The sequence below is a fragment of the Vombatus ursinus genome, unplaced genomic scaffold (assembly GCF_900497805.2).
Source record: "Vombatus ursinus unplaced genomic scaffold, bare-nosed wombat genome assembly UNPS02014779.1, whole genome shotgun sequence".
Lineage (NCBI taxonomy): Eukaryota > Metazoa > Chordata > Mammalia > Diprotodontia > Vombatidae > Vombatus > Vombatus ursinus.
The window spans coordinates 43,369,541-43,386,402 of record NW_020954557.1 but is presented as its reverse complement, the minus strand read 5'-3'; the positions used below and the strand labels follow the sequence as shown (position 1 = coordinate 43,386,402).

Below are 16,862 nucleotides of genomic sequence, written 5' to 3'. Positions count from 1 at the left end.
TAATCAAAGGCCCTTTAGCAAACATGGCAGCCCATATCCAGAACCATTTAATGTAGTCAAGTATGCAATGCATCGCAGGAAAGTATATTTCACTTGATTGGTTTCACTCTGTTTTAACAGTATTTCTAAAGTCCCCTTTTCATACACAACTCAAACAAAAAAAATGCAATATAGCAACCTTATCTGTACTGGTGTCTCGTTGGCACCAATCTGCCCTGACCTTAGACACAGGCTATTGTTAAGGGTATAACACATTTACATATTTTGCAATAAAACATCAGTTATTTGCATTACTGTGTCAAGTTTTATTTGATTCTTTCACCTAAAAATGACTCATTTTCCTTTCTTGTATTTTAAAAACCAACTACTCTAAGCTTGTTTGAGAATAATCAAAAATTGCCCATTTAGCTAGAAGTCATTTTCTTTTCAAAAGGCAAATGTTATTTAATCTTTCAGCTGTTCATTGTGCCATCATAAATACTTTCTTTTCAGCACAGTTGTGGGGACTGAAATGAGCCCACTAATTGCCTCCCATTTCGACTGACATGTGGTGGTTTAGTGGAAAGAGAACACAGCAGGGAGAAGGAAATAGGAGGCTGAGAAAATGAGAGCTAATTATTTTCACTGCCTCATGTCAGGCTCTGTGTCAGCCTTGTTTTTACAAACTGGAAGGTTTAGCACTAAATAAAACAAACTGGCGTCATGTTTTTATATACTGGCAGTGTCATAGAAGCAGCTGCACATCTCAGAGACAATATAATGCCTGCATTCGCATGGACACCATCTGACAGACACTGTGAGCCACTGTTAATGAGGATATCGCAGTGGTGCCAAGTGAAAGGTGCTGAATTATGTATGATTCTTCATCAGTGCAGCAATAGTCCTGTACATCATTATGAGACATTGTTTTGCTGAAGAGATTAAAACATTCTTAGTTCCAGACCCTGCAACCTATACACGTGAAAAGAGGTTATTAATGGAATTTTTAGGGAGAGTTTCTTATGGATTTCTTTTTTAGTTTAAAAAAAAAACCTCATGGGACAAAGCCATCGTGGGTCATGACACTGTGTATCTAAAGAAGAGAAGCAAATTAACCATACTTGTGTTATCTTCCTTTTAAAAGCAGCATAATAAAATATAGTGTAAGCGGGGTTATCCATAATGATAAATAACCCAGGTGCTGTCGCTGGAGGTTCAACTCTTATGCCTTTAAAACAGCAGGTTTTAGCAGCTGAGCTAGATAATAGCTAAGAATGGGAAGGGAGCCTTTGGAGGCTGGAATCTACAATATCTTACTACTTTTAATACCAGCAGGACCAACATTTGTGTCATATTTTTGTTTCATCTTGCATTACATTTGAACATCTTGAAATATTCAATTTCCTACTAAGATGCCATTTCCAGTTTTTCCCCCTCTTGAATCTTAAAAAAGTTTATGGCAACCTTTGTGCTCTAAAATGAGCCCTGAATGTATGCTTCTTTCAAGACTCAGGGGCCTCTTAAGAAATAGGTTTGATCTGCTAGGATCCTGAAAGGTATATAATTATCTTATCATTTCCCCACCTCTAGGTTTTATTGGTTTTTATTTTATGGGGGGGAAAGAGAAGGGTCAACTTAAAACACTATTACAGATGTTCTTATTCTTTTCATTCAGGTAAATGGTAATCGCTATACTAACCTAAAAGCTGAGTTTAATTAATGGAATGTTCCCTTCTGGAATATCCTAGATAATTGTGGTTCCTTGATATTTTTTTACTTTTATGCGTTGCAAAAACAAACAAAAGAAAACAAAAAACAAATCCACAAACCCCATATCTCCTCTCCCTTAAAATCAAGGTTGGAAACCATCAACTAGTTTTGTCTAAATCCTGGGTAATTCAAAGACCTTTAGAGCTTGCAGGTTAGTAGTTATCCTTCCTCTGTTCTTTTTCTGTTCAGAAAGTTTGACTGTCTTGATTTGAAAGGGAGAGGGAAGTGGAAAAGAAAGGAGTCAGGGCTTTGAAAAGTATCTGTCACCACTTGGAGCTAGCATAGAATGCCAAGAGTTTTCCAACAGCTTGTGAAGAGTGTAGCAGTGGTTTCCTCACCAAGCAATATTTATTTTAGCATTAACCTAGCATTGTTTAAGATACTGTCTGATTACAATGTATGAGTTTATGTTTCATTTGGCCAAAAAATTAACGCCAGGAAAAATATTCACATCACCAGAAAGGGTTGCAACAGTTCAAATTGTCTTACTTTAGATCTTCTCTGAGTTACATATTCACCATGCTCACAGTCCTAAAATCAAGTATTTCAATAACTACTCTCAATAAATTATTCTCATCATTGGTACTCACTAGAAATTTAATTTAAAGATCAAATTTTAGCTGTATCAAGTGAAAAAAAATCAAGATGTTTTCAGGGGATTTGCATCCAGATGCAAATTATTTAGGTACTTTGAGACCAGAAAAGACTGTCAAAAGGCAAGCTTTTTGTCATCCAGATGAATAGCTGCTGCTTACATGAGTCCAGCCACTCCATTCATTGTAATGTCTCCAAATCTTTTCCTATTGATAAGCAACTCTTACAATATTCTCTTTCCCCCAAGAATTTGTTTCCATATAGAAATCATTTTGTCTAGTAAATTTGCATCCAGATACAAAGAGGACCATTAATTTGTTGCTAATCTTTTAAAAATGTAATCAAAAGCCTTAATAGTAGGGAAGAGACTTGTCCAATGAGTTTGCATCTAAAATATTTCCCATCTACTCTTTTGGTAGATAATGAAGTAACTGGTGCCTAGAGTTATAGAACTGTAGACTATTATATCTGACAGAGACCTTAGAGATCAACTAGAGCCATTGTGCAGATGAAGAAACTGAGGCCTACACAGGTTAAGTGATTTCCCCAAGACTACAGAACTATTTAGTGGTGGAGCCAGAACTTGAATCCCGAAGGACTGACCTGGGAGCAATGGATGAAAGGTTCAGAGAGGCAGATTTAGACTGTGCAAAAGCAGAATAGCTTTTGGTAGGTAACAGGTTCCCCCTCCTTCTAGCAGATGTTGAATGACCACTTATTTGTTGGGTAGGTAGTAGAAGGGATTATTGGTCAAGTATGGGCTGGTCTAGATGGCCTGAAATTCTGAACTCTGAGATTCTGTGATTACATGAACCTAGCCCTCTTGTCTCCCAAGCCCAATGCTGTTTACATCATATCTTGTTACTAAGAGCTTTAAAAATGACTAGAAGCCAATCTTTTTTTTTCTTTTTGAAAGGTGAATCTTTTAGATGACAAGTATTTGTATATAGGTTAAAGATTGCCACCTTTGCTTTCAGTGATACAAAACTAGCAAAAAGTAGACTCTTCATGTAACTCTTTATATGGTTCAACAGGTGAGTTCTCCCATTCACTTCAATTCTGTTCAGAAATCATTTATGAAGTTCCTCTCAGGTGTTAGGCAGAGGAAAAAGTAAAACAGTCCCTGTTCACAAGATGCTTACAGTTTAATGGGGGGGAGAGGGATATTTCAGTGAATTGATACATTCATTTGGGAAATACTGACCTTAATTACGTTCATTCAATTACATGACATATGCCTACCTCCATTTGTTCAGATCTTCCTTTACTTCATAAGCCCCCGAGGGATAATGGGAAGTTATGCTCCGTTTCCACGAACTTGTTTAGCTTTAGAGAGTTGCTACTTTTTCATGTAATTTTTAGGCATATCTCTAGAGAGCAACAATGAGTTTCAAAGAATGGTTCAAGTCTCACTTCTGATACATTCTGACAATATGACCCTGGACAAGTCACTTAACCTGTCAACACTCAAGGCAAAGCTCTGAGACTACGTTGTCTCAGAAGGTGCCAACCTGCATTTGGTAGAGGGAGTTTCCCCACTCAGGAGCTCCCTGAATCACTGAAATCACTTACCCAGTTCCTATTCCTTATTCCTCTGGATATACTCATTTCTCCCTTCCATTGCATTGTTTATTTGCATGAACATAGAGAGAAGAAAGAACTGAGCCAAAAAGAAAAGATATCATGTAGTGATCACCTGTGAGTAGCTTTTTTTTAACGTTGGAATTTTTCAATTAACAACAACAACCAAAAAAAGAAAAGAAAGAAACCTTTTCTCTACTTCTATCCAGGAAGGTGAGAAGTAGAGAAAATAGGTTTTTTATTGTTAATTTCCCCCAATGGGGGAAAGAAAAAACCCTCATAATAAATATGCATAGAAAATCAAAATAAATTCCTCCATTGTCAATGTCCCAAAAATATGTGTCTCAGCCTGCATCTTGAGCCTATCATTTCTTTCAAGAGGTGGGTAACGCCAAGCATTGGTTCTTACATCATTCCCCCAAACAAAGCACCATATTTCTTGAAAAGACTAAATGAAGCTGAAAAGGAGAGGAGTACCTAAAATCAGAGTTGCCCCTAGAAAAAATGTGAAGCTTTTCTAAAAATACCCTTGCTTCCTCCTTGCTGTACCTTCTCCTTCATTCACCCTTCAGGGACTCAATGATGCCCCATGGATGTCCAAACCAATTTTCCCCAAGGACACCTCCCCCTGATGTGATCTCCCCTCCTTGAATCAACTCTCCATACTACAGAATTTCACTATCTCCTTGTGGCCAATGAATCCAGCCTGCCCTGTGTGCCATTCCCTCAGATCACTGCTTGGTGGCTCATCTGATAAACTAATCTGCACTCACACATTTCTTAATGGCCAATCCTAAATGCCCAAATGCATTATCCCTTTCAGTTAACACTTCTGTTTTGAACTTCAATGACTTAATCCAAAGGAGTGAATAACTGGCTATTTCAGGCATTCATGACAGAGCCCTAGAGACAAGGGATTTGGGGCAGAGGGTCTTTGGTGGGGGCTCTTCAAATCTCACAATGTAGGTAACTATCTATTCCACTTATTATCAGACTGGTTCTAAATAAAGTTCACCCATAGCCATTCCATTTAGTCTGAAAATTGACTTTTGGATATTTTGTGTCCAAAATCAGCCTCCCCAGTCAAAGGTTATTATGAGAATCTGTGAAATAGTGATAAAACACTTTGTAAACCTTAAAACCTAGATAGACATGAATTAGTATTGTTATTATTACTTGTTAATGAGATAGATAATGCACCCCTTATAACTTCCTTGATTGTAGCTCTATTGCTTCTTTCAAACTCCTATAAAAGGCTATGAAATGGGTGCTTTGTAATCAGTCCAGGTATTTCCGTGGATAATGAAAATATAAGAGTTAAATGTATCTAAATCTACAAATTAAGAGCAGAAGGGGTGGATGTTGTTGTTGTTTTTTTTTTTTGCTTTTGTTACTGTGAATGTCATTTGATTCCATTTATTTGATCACCTCCCTCCCCTGCAAGAAAGCCCCACAACTTGTGAAATAGCTGGCATCTCACATGCTATACCAGGGAAGCACAAGACCTACCAGGTCTTTGCAAAGCAAAAAAGCTTCAGATTCAGGGCTGGTAATGCACCATATATGTGACATCCAACCAACACCAACTAGCAAAGCTCAGAGATGCTTATCACCAAAGGGTTAGCCACCAAGTGGTGATGATGATAATGACGAAGTTTTTCCTAAAACAAAGTATGAAAATTTTCTACTAAAGCAGAGAAAGGGTTGAGATCTACATCTGTGAAGCGATCACACACATAGATGAAAATCAGAGATCCTTAAAATACTGAAACATAATAAAATACATCAACAGATGGGTAGTTCAAGGAAATTCAATTAAAAAATTTAATTCAAAGGGCAGCCAGGTGGCGCAGTGGATAGAGCACCAGCCCTGAAGTCAGAAGGACCTGAGTTCAAATCAGGCCTCAAACCAAACACTTGACACTTACTAGCTGTGTGACCCTAGGCAAGTCACTTAACCCCAATTGCCCCCCCCTACAAAAAATTTTAATTCAAAAAGCATTTATGGAAATATTATTTTGTTTAAGACACTGCACTAGGTGTAAGGAAGACAGGTGCAAGTTAGAAGTCCCTTTCTTTCAAAGAGCTAACGATCCATCCAGTAGGAGATCATACAATCGTAGATTTAGAGCTGGAACGAACCTTAGAAACCATCTGGTCCAACTCCTTCCTTTTTACAGTAAGGAAATTGAGGCTCAGAGATATTAAGTAATTCACTCAGGGTCACACAGCTAAAGTTGAATGTTCCTGACCTCAAATCTAACTCTCTATCCCTTACAACAAAGGTGTTAAACTCTGGCTCCAGCAAAAAAAAAAAAAAAAAAAAAAAAGATAGGGAAATACTTAACAAAATATATATAAACACAATACAACACAAATGATGGTAATTTGTAGTTTTCTACATCAATATACTGCCAGCAGGGATACATTTCTACTTGAATTTGATACCACTATCCTATACCATGCTTCCTTTCAGATGAAATACGATTTAAAAAAAAAACACTAAACTAAATATACAAAGTAGAATGTAAAAGTGTCTGAGTGGTATAAAGTGCTAGGTGTTCAAAAGTGGGAAGAATCACTTCTGAATCAATTAATCACAAAGCATTTATGAAGAGCCTACTATGTGTCAGATACTATGTTAGTCAATGGGGATACAACAGAAAAAAATTAAACAATTCCTATTATCAAGGGCCTTATGTTCTATTGGGGAAGAAAATGTGTATGTATATATGTATATACATATATGTGAGAAAATGTGTGTATGTATTTGTACATGTAGATGTAGTGAGAAAAATCTGTATATATATGTACATATGTATACATATGTATATTGAGGAAATGTGTGTATGTATATATGAGAAAATATGTATATGTGTATACATATACATGTGTGAGAGAAAATGTATGTAAATGTATGCATATATGTATATATATCTGAGAAAATGTATGTATGTGGATGTATATGTGTATATGCACATGCATTTACATACATGTGTATGAATATATATTAATCTATACAGAATAAATACAACTTATGGATGGTCAAGAAGGGCACCAAAAAAAAAAAATGATGTTTGAGCTGAGCCTTTCAACTTTAAACTTCACTGCGTTCATTCAAATCAATCAACTGGATTTCAACTTGCAAGGATATAAAGGGAAAGTACAGCGAATGATATGAACAAAAAAGTGAGGCCAGAAAGCTCAGAATGTCTTTGGGGAATGGTGACTATGATATTTTGATGTCTAGAATTCTATCTTGTGGTATTTCAAGAACTGCTATTTACATCCTAGTATTCTAAGACAACTCTAAAATTGCCTAGGCTAACTAGCTAGTAAAAAGGAAAAAAAAAATCAAATGCAGGCATTACAGTCATTTGGAATTGAAAGAAATTAAGAGAACACTTGAATTGCTATATTTATGGAATGCTTTGAACATTAAAATTAGCCAAACTATACGGAACAAGTTGTAATAGCCTCTAAAGCACATTGTAACTATATCAAGACAAATAGGAAATTCAATTAGGAATTACATTTCAGTGAAAATTGTATGTTCTTTCCCCTTCTCATCCAGTGATGTCATAGGTAGTATCTATCTGAGACACAGCATGGATAAAGCTCTGGAATGGAGAGTCAGGGAGACCTGTGTTTGAATCCCATGTCATACACTTAAAATTTGTGCACCTGTCTTCCTCTACACCTAGTGCAGTATCTTAAACAAAATAATACTTCCATAAATCCTTTTTGAATTAAACAAGTCACTTAACCTTTTTCAGCCTCAGTTTCCTCTTCTGAAAAATAGGGATAATAACAGTACCTTTCTCACCTCTTACTATTTGTGTGACCCTGGGCAAATTACTCAACCTGTCTCAGCTTCAGTTTCCTTCTCTGTAAAATGGGGATAATAGTAGCACCTACTTCATAGCATTATTTTTAGGGTCCTTTGAAATGGTGTATGCAAAGCTTTTTGTAAACCTTAAAGCTTAGATTGATAGAAGCTATTATTACTATTAACTTGTTAATGAATAGATAATTCTCCCTTTCCTTATAACTTCCTTGATTGTAGCTTTATTGTTTCTTTCAATATCCTTCATTGTTAGTATGAAAGTATTTTAAATAAGGGGGGAAAATAGCAGAAAAATAGAAGGGGCAGAGGAAGGCTGTATTTAGCTCAGTGTTTCTCAAAATAAGACTTTAGGAAAGTTGAAAGGGGGTCACAGAGTCCCCACTTGTAAAAGGATTAGTGAAGCTAAACTAGCTAATAGATTTTTTGGTGACTGCACTGGTTGGTAGTGTTATGGAAACCTCTTTGTAACCTGCCTTTCCCCTCTTCCCTATTGTCAAGGAGTGGCCAACAACATTTACTGAACTCTTACTGTTAATCCTTTGTGACTTCTCATAACTTCCTGTCTTTATTTATACTCTTCTCATCAACCTCTCTCCCTCTTGGCTTTCCGGTTATCTTAATAGAAAGAGAGATTAGACTTGTGACTGTCTTAGTATAGGGAACTCCCAAGCAAGGAGATACCTTCTACCAATGCAGATTGGCACCATCTCTGTAATTTATAATCCCAGAGAGTTATCTAAAGCAGGGGTGTCAAATTCAAATAGAAACAAGGGCCATTAAATCATACATAAGGATCTTTGCAGGTCACATATTGATTTCATCTTAAAATGTGATATTATTTATCTTTTATTGTATTTTTATTTATTTTCTTAAATATTTCCCAATCACATTTTAATCTGGTTTGGGCCATTTTATGGAGTGTTGTGGGCTTCATGTGCCAGCAACATGGTTGACGCCTCTGGTCTAGAGCCCTGAGTGGTTAAGAACCTTATCCAGGATCACACAGCCATTTTGAAAGAGACGTGGGACTTGAACTCAGGTCTTTCCATTTTTGAGACTAGCTTTCTATCCACTATGCACACTGCCTCTCATCTTAACAATTAATTAATAATACTAAATTGTAGATGCATTGCTCTTGTATTTCTTCCCCTTCCACTACAACATGGAAATCTTATTGGTGAGTGTGTGTGTAGAGCTCTGTGTGTGTGTGTGTGTGTGTGTGTGTGTGTGTGTGTAAAGATTTAGTTCCTGAGTTATTGTAGGGCCCAACCCCATCTCCACCCCATTGGAGATTATGAGATGAAATAATGAGGCAAAAACAAGATAGGTAAAAGCATATCCTCAAACACATTTCAGGATCTCCTTCTAAATGTGCATTTGCCTAACTTCCTTTCCATACTTGCCTGGCAGAGAAAACAGAGCTAAGGAAAATTCTAAGTCTTTATTACTCAGCTGCCCCGAGGAAGTTCCTGCTGTTTGCAAGTTGGAACAGTTCCTAACCCGCCTGATCTTCTCAGGGCCGAAGTTGCTGTGGCAGCTGAGGACCCAATACAAGTAAACACTGAACGCTCTGTCAGCAGTGGCTGTGTTACTAGTCCAAATGAGTATAAGACTGGGGCTTTGATTTTATTGAATGGGTCTTTTCCCTCACTAATTACCTCTCCATTTTTATGAATGTGCTAAGCAGAGGAAGGTACTCAGGTCAGAAATTTGTCCAACTTTGAGATGGAAGTTGTCTAAATGAAGGCCTAGAAGCCACCTGGTTTTCTCTTGAAGTCAATAAATTTTCAATAGTGCTATTCTTGATTATGTTCCATAAAGGCTTATCTCAACACACAAAGGAAAGACACTCCAGGTGGACTCCTATGAAAATAATTTTTCCAATTCTAACATGGAATATGCAAAATCTTTTAGAGTAAAATACCTATGTCTTGGATCTACATAAATAGAAATGCTATAAGGATCATAGGATTTAGAGATGAAAGAAATCTGTGCTATCATATGGTCTAATCTTATTTCATGTATGGAAAGATTTTGTCAGTCAGTCGTGTCTGACTCTTTGAGACTCCATTTGGAGTTTTCTCGGCCAAGATATTGGAGTGGTTTGCCATTTTCTTCTCCAGCTCTTTTGACAGATGAGAAAACTGAGGCAAACAGGGATAAGTGACTTCCCCAGGGTCACACAGCTAGCAAGTATCTGAGGCTAGATTTGAACTCATGAAGATAAGTCTTCCTCATTCCAAGGCCAATTCATTATCCGCTACACCACCTAGCTGCCCTGGCATGAGAAAATTTAGGCCTGTGGAAATAAGGTAACTTACCTAAGGTCACACTGATAGTAGACAGCAGAGCAGAAATTCAAACCAAACTTCCAGTTCCAAATCCTGTGCTCTTTCCACTACCCCAGAAAGTCATTCAAAGGCATTTCATTACTGAACAGGGCATTGGGGGTGGGGTGGAGAGATGGCGATGGCATGCAGAGAAATGCTTTCAATAATGCTACATTCAAAATAACTCATGGGTTTTAAAACATTGAGATTTAGCGGAGGAGAAACTGTTTCACTTCCTCAAGTTCTTTAATTTTGTTTTTAATTCCAGGATTGCAAGTGGAAAATGTATATGGAGTTGGATGGGGATGAAATTGCGATAACCTACATAAAGGATGTGACATTCAACACTAACCTACCTGATGTGGAGACTTTAAAGATGACAAAGGTAGGGTTCTATTTACAGCTTAAAAGCTTTTATGAATTCGTGGATCTCAAACAAAGACATTAAAATACTCCAGCAGTGCGCTTTTGTGCCTGTCGACGCTCATATAAGCTCAGACTCAAGCTGATTGTTAAAAGGCACATTTTATTTAGCAGATTGAGATCATAATAGTTTTTTGTTAAAATCCCACTTAGGCTGCATGAACGATAAAGCAGGGCAGAAAAAAAAATCATTTAAATTTTTTCTTTTTTGACTTCCAGGTTTCCTTATCCTTAGTCAGTTATTTACAACATTTAAAGGAAAATAAAATGCCAACAATAAAAACACTGAGCTCAAACTTAGGGTCATTTCAAACTTCAAAAACCTTGGAAAGAACACCTAGCTGTAATCTTTTTTTCACTCTTCCCTTGGAGGCCAGAAATAAAGATATACATGAGGAAGAACAGGAGGCTTGGATAAGTCTTTAATGAATCAGGTCTCCCTGTACTCTGTCCTACAAGTGTTTGAGAAGAATATCTCTCATTATTTTGTCACAATTCCAGTGTAAAACACAAGTTACCTAAGGCATCTGAATAATGCAGCACTATATATGGCAGCTAGTGGCACAGTAGTTAAAGCACTGGCCCTGGAGTGGGGAAGACCTGAGTTCAAATGTGACCTCAGATAATTATTAGCTGTATGACCTTGGGCAAGTCACTGAACCCTGTTTGACTCAGTTTCCTTATTTGTAATATGAGCTGGAGAAGGAAATGGCAAAGCACTCCACTATCTTTACCAAGAAACCCCAAATGGGGTCACAAAGAGTCAGACACAACTGAACAACATACATAATTTAATAAACAGTATAATACAATTTACATAATACTACACAGCATGCAGGATTCTGACCAAGAACCTATCATTGCCATCACAATCCCACTCCAACAGAACATATAGCAATTTAGGGCCAAAAGTCAATGCGTAGTGTGAGTAATCATTAAGCCACCTTGCTAAAGAATATTGGCTACAAATAATAATCAAGTCCCATTAAATGGTAAAAACTACATACCAGCAAGATACTGATTTAAAGAAGAAAATGAGAAGTACATGGCAAAGAAATGTTAAGAATGTCAGATATTAAAGTATGTTAAAATGTAAGTAATATAAAAAACTTAAATAGATGTATGATCTCATTGGTATGGACAGCCCCTCCAGTGATGCAGATTGCAGCCCATTCATCCTGTAGAACACTTGCCTCTATTCTTCTCCTAAGTTCATCAGAAGAGGCCCACCCACTGTAGCCCCTCAACCTTGCCCCGGTTCTCAACACATGACCAACCTATCTTATTTTTCATACATACTTGTATTTGATGACATCCTTTGGGAGGACAATCTATGGTGAGCACATCAGATCAGATTATTCAGCCTCTTAGTTTCTCAATGTGCATAAAGCAGTTGAAGGTCCAAATGTGCATTAACTATAAAAGGGTTCATCAGGAGAACGTTTCATTGCTGGGTCTTTCTATGTAACTATGAGTTATTCCCACATAACTGTTTACTTTTAAAGATGATTATTTCATATTCATTTTCTTTTATTTTGGGGGGAAATAGACACTGCCTCAATTGTTTTAAAGATCTAGGAAAAAATATTTTCTCTCCCTCCCATACACTTTGAAACAATAGTAGCTCATACCTTAAAGAAAAAAAAAAGCAAGAAATATTTCTTCTAGTGGTTTAGATTCAAGAATCAGTCAATCAGTCAATAGTCCAGCTGATAGGTGGCACAGTGATTAGACCTCTGGGCCTGTAGTTAGGAAGACCTGAGTTCAAATCCTGATTCAGACACTTACCAGCTGTGTGACCCTAGGAAAGTCACTTAACTTCTTTCTTCTTCAGTTTCCTCAGTTGTGAAATGAGGATAATAATAGCACCTATCTCCCAAGGTCGTTTTAAGAACCAAATGAAATAATATTTGTAAAGCACTTAGCACAGTACCTAACACATAGTTGGTGCTGTATAAATGCTATTTTTTATCATTATTAATCAACAAACATTCATTCATTCATTAAATAGCTAATAATATATTATGTACCAGGCACTATACTAAGTACTAGGGATAGAAAAAGAGGCAAAAGACAGTGCCTGTCCTCAAGGAGCTTACAATGTAATAGTTTTGTATTATGTACCTGAGACTAGAACTACAAAGATGAAAACATAAGGTTCTGTCCTCAGGGAGCTTATATCCAACCAAGGAGAAAAAGTGTATATAGATAACTATGTACAAAACATATAAAACGGGGCAGCTAGGTGGCGCAGTGGATAGAGCTCCGGCCCTGGAGTCAGGAGGACCTGAGTTCAAATTACTAGCTGTGTGACCCTGGGCAAGTCACTTAACCCTGATTGCCTCACCAAAAAGCAAAAAACAACACAAAAAAAACCCTACCCACAAATCCCTTAAATAAAAGGATATAAATAAAATTAAATAATAAATAAAACAAGATATAATTATGTATTTTTTTTAAAAAAAATACAAAATAAATATAAATCTAGTGTGGGAAATAATCCAAATTATAACCTGATGGATACAGCCTATGAGTAATAGGAAAGGTAGTTTGGAAGATCATTCTACAAAAAAAAGAATACCCAAAATCTGTTATAATTATGGACCATTTTCTTTTCAGCCACCATTTGTAATGGAAAAGTGGATTGTGGGAATTGATACAAATCAGACCGTTGAATACATTGTAACATATGAGGTAAGTGTGGGAGAAAAAAGAAATGATTCTTTCAACATCCATTAATTAGCAGTTGTTTGCTAAGTGGCCAGGTGGTATGTGATATATAAATAATATTTGGGCCCTTGAGTGATATCTATCAAAGTGTGGCATATCCTCTGCCCTCGGGGAACCAATGGATTAGTAGGAGAATCTGGATGAACTTACATAGAGAAATATAATTATCACAAAGGCATTTTGATGAAGAATGATAGGTAAGAGGTTAAAGTTAAATTGGCAGGCTTTAAGGCAAGTGAGGTTAGATAATGTGCTGTCCTTTGAGTTTTACTTTCCAGTAGTGGTTTATCATAAGGCAGAGGAAATTTGACAGCCTGTCCTAGGCTATATGTCATGGGTGCCTACACCTTAACAAAGTCCTTTGTAATCCAGTGTTTGCTCTATGATTTGGTTTGGTCTCGACTTATTCTTGGAAATTCATATCTCTGATCAGTAGCCAATTTCAGGGTGATCAAACCCTGCAGAAACAGGCCCATGCCTATAATTCCCACTGCTGAAGAGGCTGAGGCTGGTGGATTCTTGAGCTCAAGAGTTCTGAACTGCAGCAGGGTTAAAACTGATCATGTATCCACACTAAGTCGGGCACCAATATGGTTAGCCCAGGTGGGTAGGGGTAGAGAAAGGAACCAATCTGCCTAAGAAGGGGCACCCAACCCCGGGTCAGAAAAGGAGCAGGGCAACACTTCCGTGGTAATCCTAATAGGATGAGGCCCATGAGTGGCTGCTGTACTTTCCAGCCTGGATGAGATAAGAAAACTTGAACAAACAGTACCCAAACTCACAGAGGGCTGATTTTCATCACGGGACCAATTTTCATCTTTCCAGTGACTAAAGGTTCTTGCCCCTCAGTCACGCCTTATCAGTACTGGAGTACCTGAATGTTGCTTGATGAGCATGAATGCAGAGCAAGGGGGCTCTTTTCCCCTCAAAGCTCTTCTGCCTTGACTGTTAAGACTTAATAACCTTTCCACAAATAAGAAGCCCATTCCAATGATTGGGTTTTCAAATTTTCCAAATATAGTTATCCTCTTCTGCATCATGGGGCCCAGGATCTGGAAAATCCATGTAAAGTTTTTTAGCCCTCCCTTCATACCAGAGAAGAAGTATGAATTATTATGATGTTAAAAGATAAAATATGTTAATATTATATAATACTATACATATAGTTTATAGATGTATGAGTGTCTAAACTTTTTCTGTGTCATCTGCTGGCCTTTGCGTGTCACTCCCCAAAAATTCCCCATTTAATTTCTTATGCCGACCCATGATATATGGAAACCACTATGGGGAAGGGATAACTGTAAAGTCTCTTTCCCTCACCTAAATTCCATGTGGGACACTTTTGTCCCCTCCTTTTTATAAATTCCATCCCTTTTTGTTTTTACCTTTCAATATATCATGATTCCAATAGATTTTTGAACATGTTATAGTTCCTAAGCTTACAGTTTTCATCAAATTGATGAAAGATTCCCAGAAAGACACTTTAATCTATATTGATTAGTGATCTCTGTGGAGGCATCCTCATTGACATCAATATTTGGTGGTAAGTCTCTGATCTTAGAAGCCATCTAGTTACCCCATACCTGAATAAGATTTGCTTTTACAACATTCCCAATAAGCCTTTGTTTAAAGGCCTCAGCTTGTCCAGGGAGAGAGCAAGTGGGGAGAGGTCATTAGGAAGAGAACCCTTAACTGCCAAGGCTGGCCATTCCACTTTTGGATAGCTCTTTGGGTGGGAAGTATTTTCACTTCCCGTGGTTAAAAGGATAAGGAAAGCAGAAGAAGAGCCTTAAACCATCTTTTTAAACCAATTAAGATGCTAGAATGGGGGGGTTGGGGGAGGCGGGGATGAGTAGAAAACTAAACTAAAAGGGGATAGAAATTTCCTACCTAATGCCTATACAGAATATTCCCAAAAGGAAAAATTCAGTACCAAGACACAGTTGTTTTCTTTCTAATTGTATAATCTTGCTTTGTATGTGTTTGTTGGGTTTTGCTTTTGTTATCTCCTTGTTTGTTTTTTCAACAGAGCGATGTTAGATCTCCAAAAAGCAGTAAACACGTCCAATCAATTCAGTGGAGCAAAACGAAGCCTGTAGATGAAGTAAAGGCAGTAAAACTGGTAATTCAGACATCATTTGCCAACTCAGAGGGCAATGCTGGAAGCAGATCTAACTCAAGTAAGTCAAGATTTGTAAACTAGATAGTTGGGATACCATAGAGCCCCCAAAAGAAATAGATCATAACTGGGATCATAGATTGACCTCCCTAGGTCTCAGTTTCCTCATCTGTACAATGAGAGTATGAGAGGGACCTATTTCCTTCCCACATTCTCATTGTGCATGGCACACAGTAAGTGCTTAATAAATGCTTATTCCCTTTCCCCTTCCCTATACCAATGAAGTCACAGATCTAGACTCTTTCCCTATAAATCACAGCTTCCTTAAGAGGAAGTAGAGCATAGCATATTGACCACTGGACTTGGGAGTCAGGAAGACCTAAGTTCAAACACCGCCTGTGATATTTATTAACTCTGTGACCATGGGCCTCAGTTTTCTTATCTATAAAATGGGGATAATAATACCTATAAAAGTGAGATAATGTTTGTATTAGCACTTTCAAACTTTAAAAAGCTTAATAACTGTTGATTCTTATCTTCTAGAACATTTATCCAATATATAGGAAATAAAGGGAGTTATAGCTATGAAACCCTGTTCAGAACCTATCAATAAAACATTAAATAATGAGAAATATTATGGCACGAAAGCATAATAATTAAATTTCACTATATAGCTAAAGAAATAGAGAATTAAAGAATTTAAAGTACCAGAACAATTAGACATTATCCAATACCCTCATTTTCCCACTGAGTAAATTGAGACCAAGGAAGGTAAAATGATTTGCTAGATATCGTTCAGGTAATAAGTAGAATATCTAGGATTAGAATCGAAATCCTCTGACTTCAAATCAAGTACTCACTAAACTAGATTGTGCTACTATTACTTTGTGTCAACGAGCATAGAAACCATGATAAACTGTAATAAAAACTATAATTTAAAAATACACATAGATGTATTTATGCTGTATGTGCACAAGTATGAATAAACACATATTTAAGAATATCAACCATTTTTTTGACTCACAAAATGCTTTCTTAGGATTTATTGCTTTTGTTGTTGTTGTGCCCAACTCTTTTTGGCCATATTTGGGATTTTCTTGGTCAGAATACTAGAGTGGTTTGCTATTTCCTTCTTCAGCTCATTTTACAGATGAGGAAACTGAGGCAAATAGGGTTAAGTGACTTACCCAGGGTTACACAGCTAAGATGTGTCTGAGGCCAGATTTGAACTCAGCAAGATGGCTCTTCCTGACGTTAGGCCAAGCACTCTATCCACTGTGCCACCTAGCTGCCTAATATAAAAGCCATCTCTTTTTTTAAATGTTTTATTGGAAAATGTGCATGGAAAATTAATACAACCAACTAAAAAATTAATATAACCAACTAAACTTGCTTAATAACTTAATAACTATTTACATTTAAATTAATTAATTTAATTAATTAATTAAATTAATAACTTAATAACTATTACATTTAAATTAATTTCAAT

General features: G+C 36.9%; 1 protein-coding gene across 2 annotated transcripts in view; it reads left to right on the top strand.

Annotated features, from left to right (window-relative positions):
* The window catches only part of MAP3K20 (mitogen-activated protein kinase kinase kinase 20), a 222,411-nt gene that overhangs the window by 195,265 nt on the left and 10,284 nt on the right, over window positions 1-16,862 (top strand). For both annotated transcript variants that reach the window (XM_027865834.1, XM_027865835.1), the window contains exons 17-19: window positions 10,370-10,486; window positions 13,144-13,218; window positions 15,284-15,434. In XM_027865834.1, the coding sequence (XP_027721635.1) occupies window positions 10,370-10,486; window positions 13,144-13,218; window positions 15,284-15,434 (343 nt within the window). The remainder of the gene's footprint in view (window positions 1-10,369; window positions 10,487-13,143; window positions 13,219-15,283; window positions 15,435-16,862) is intronic.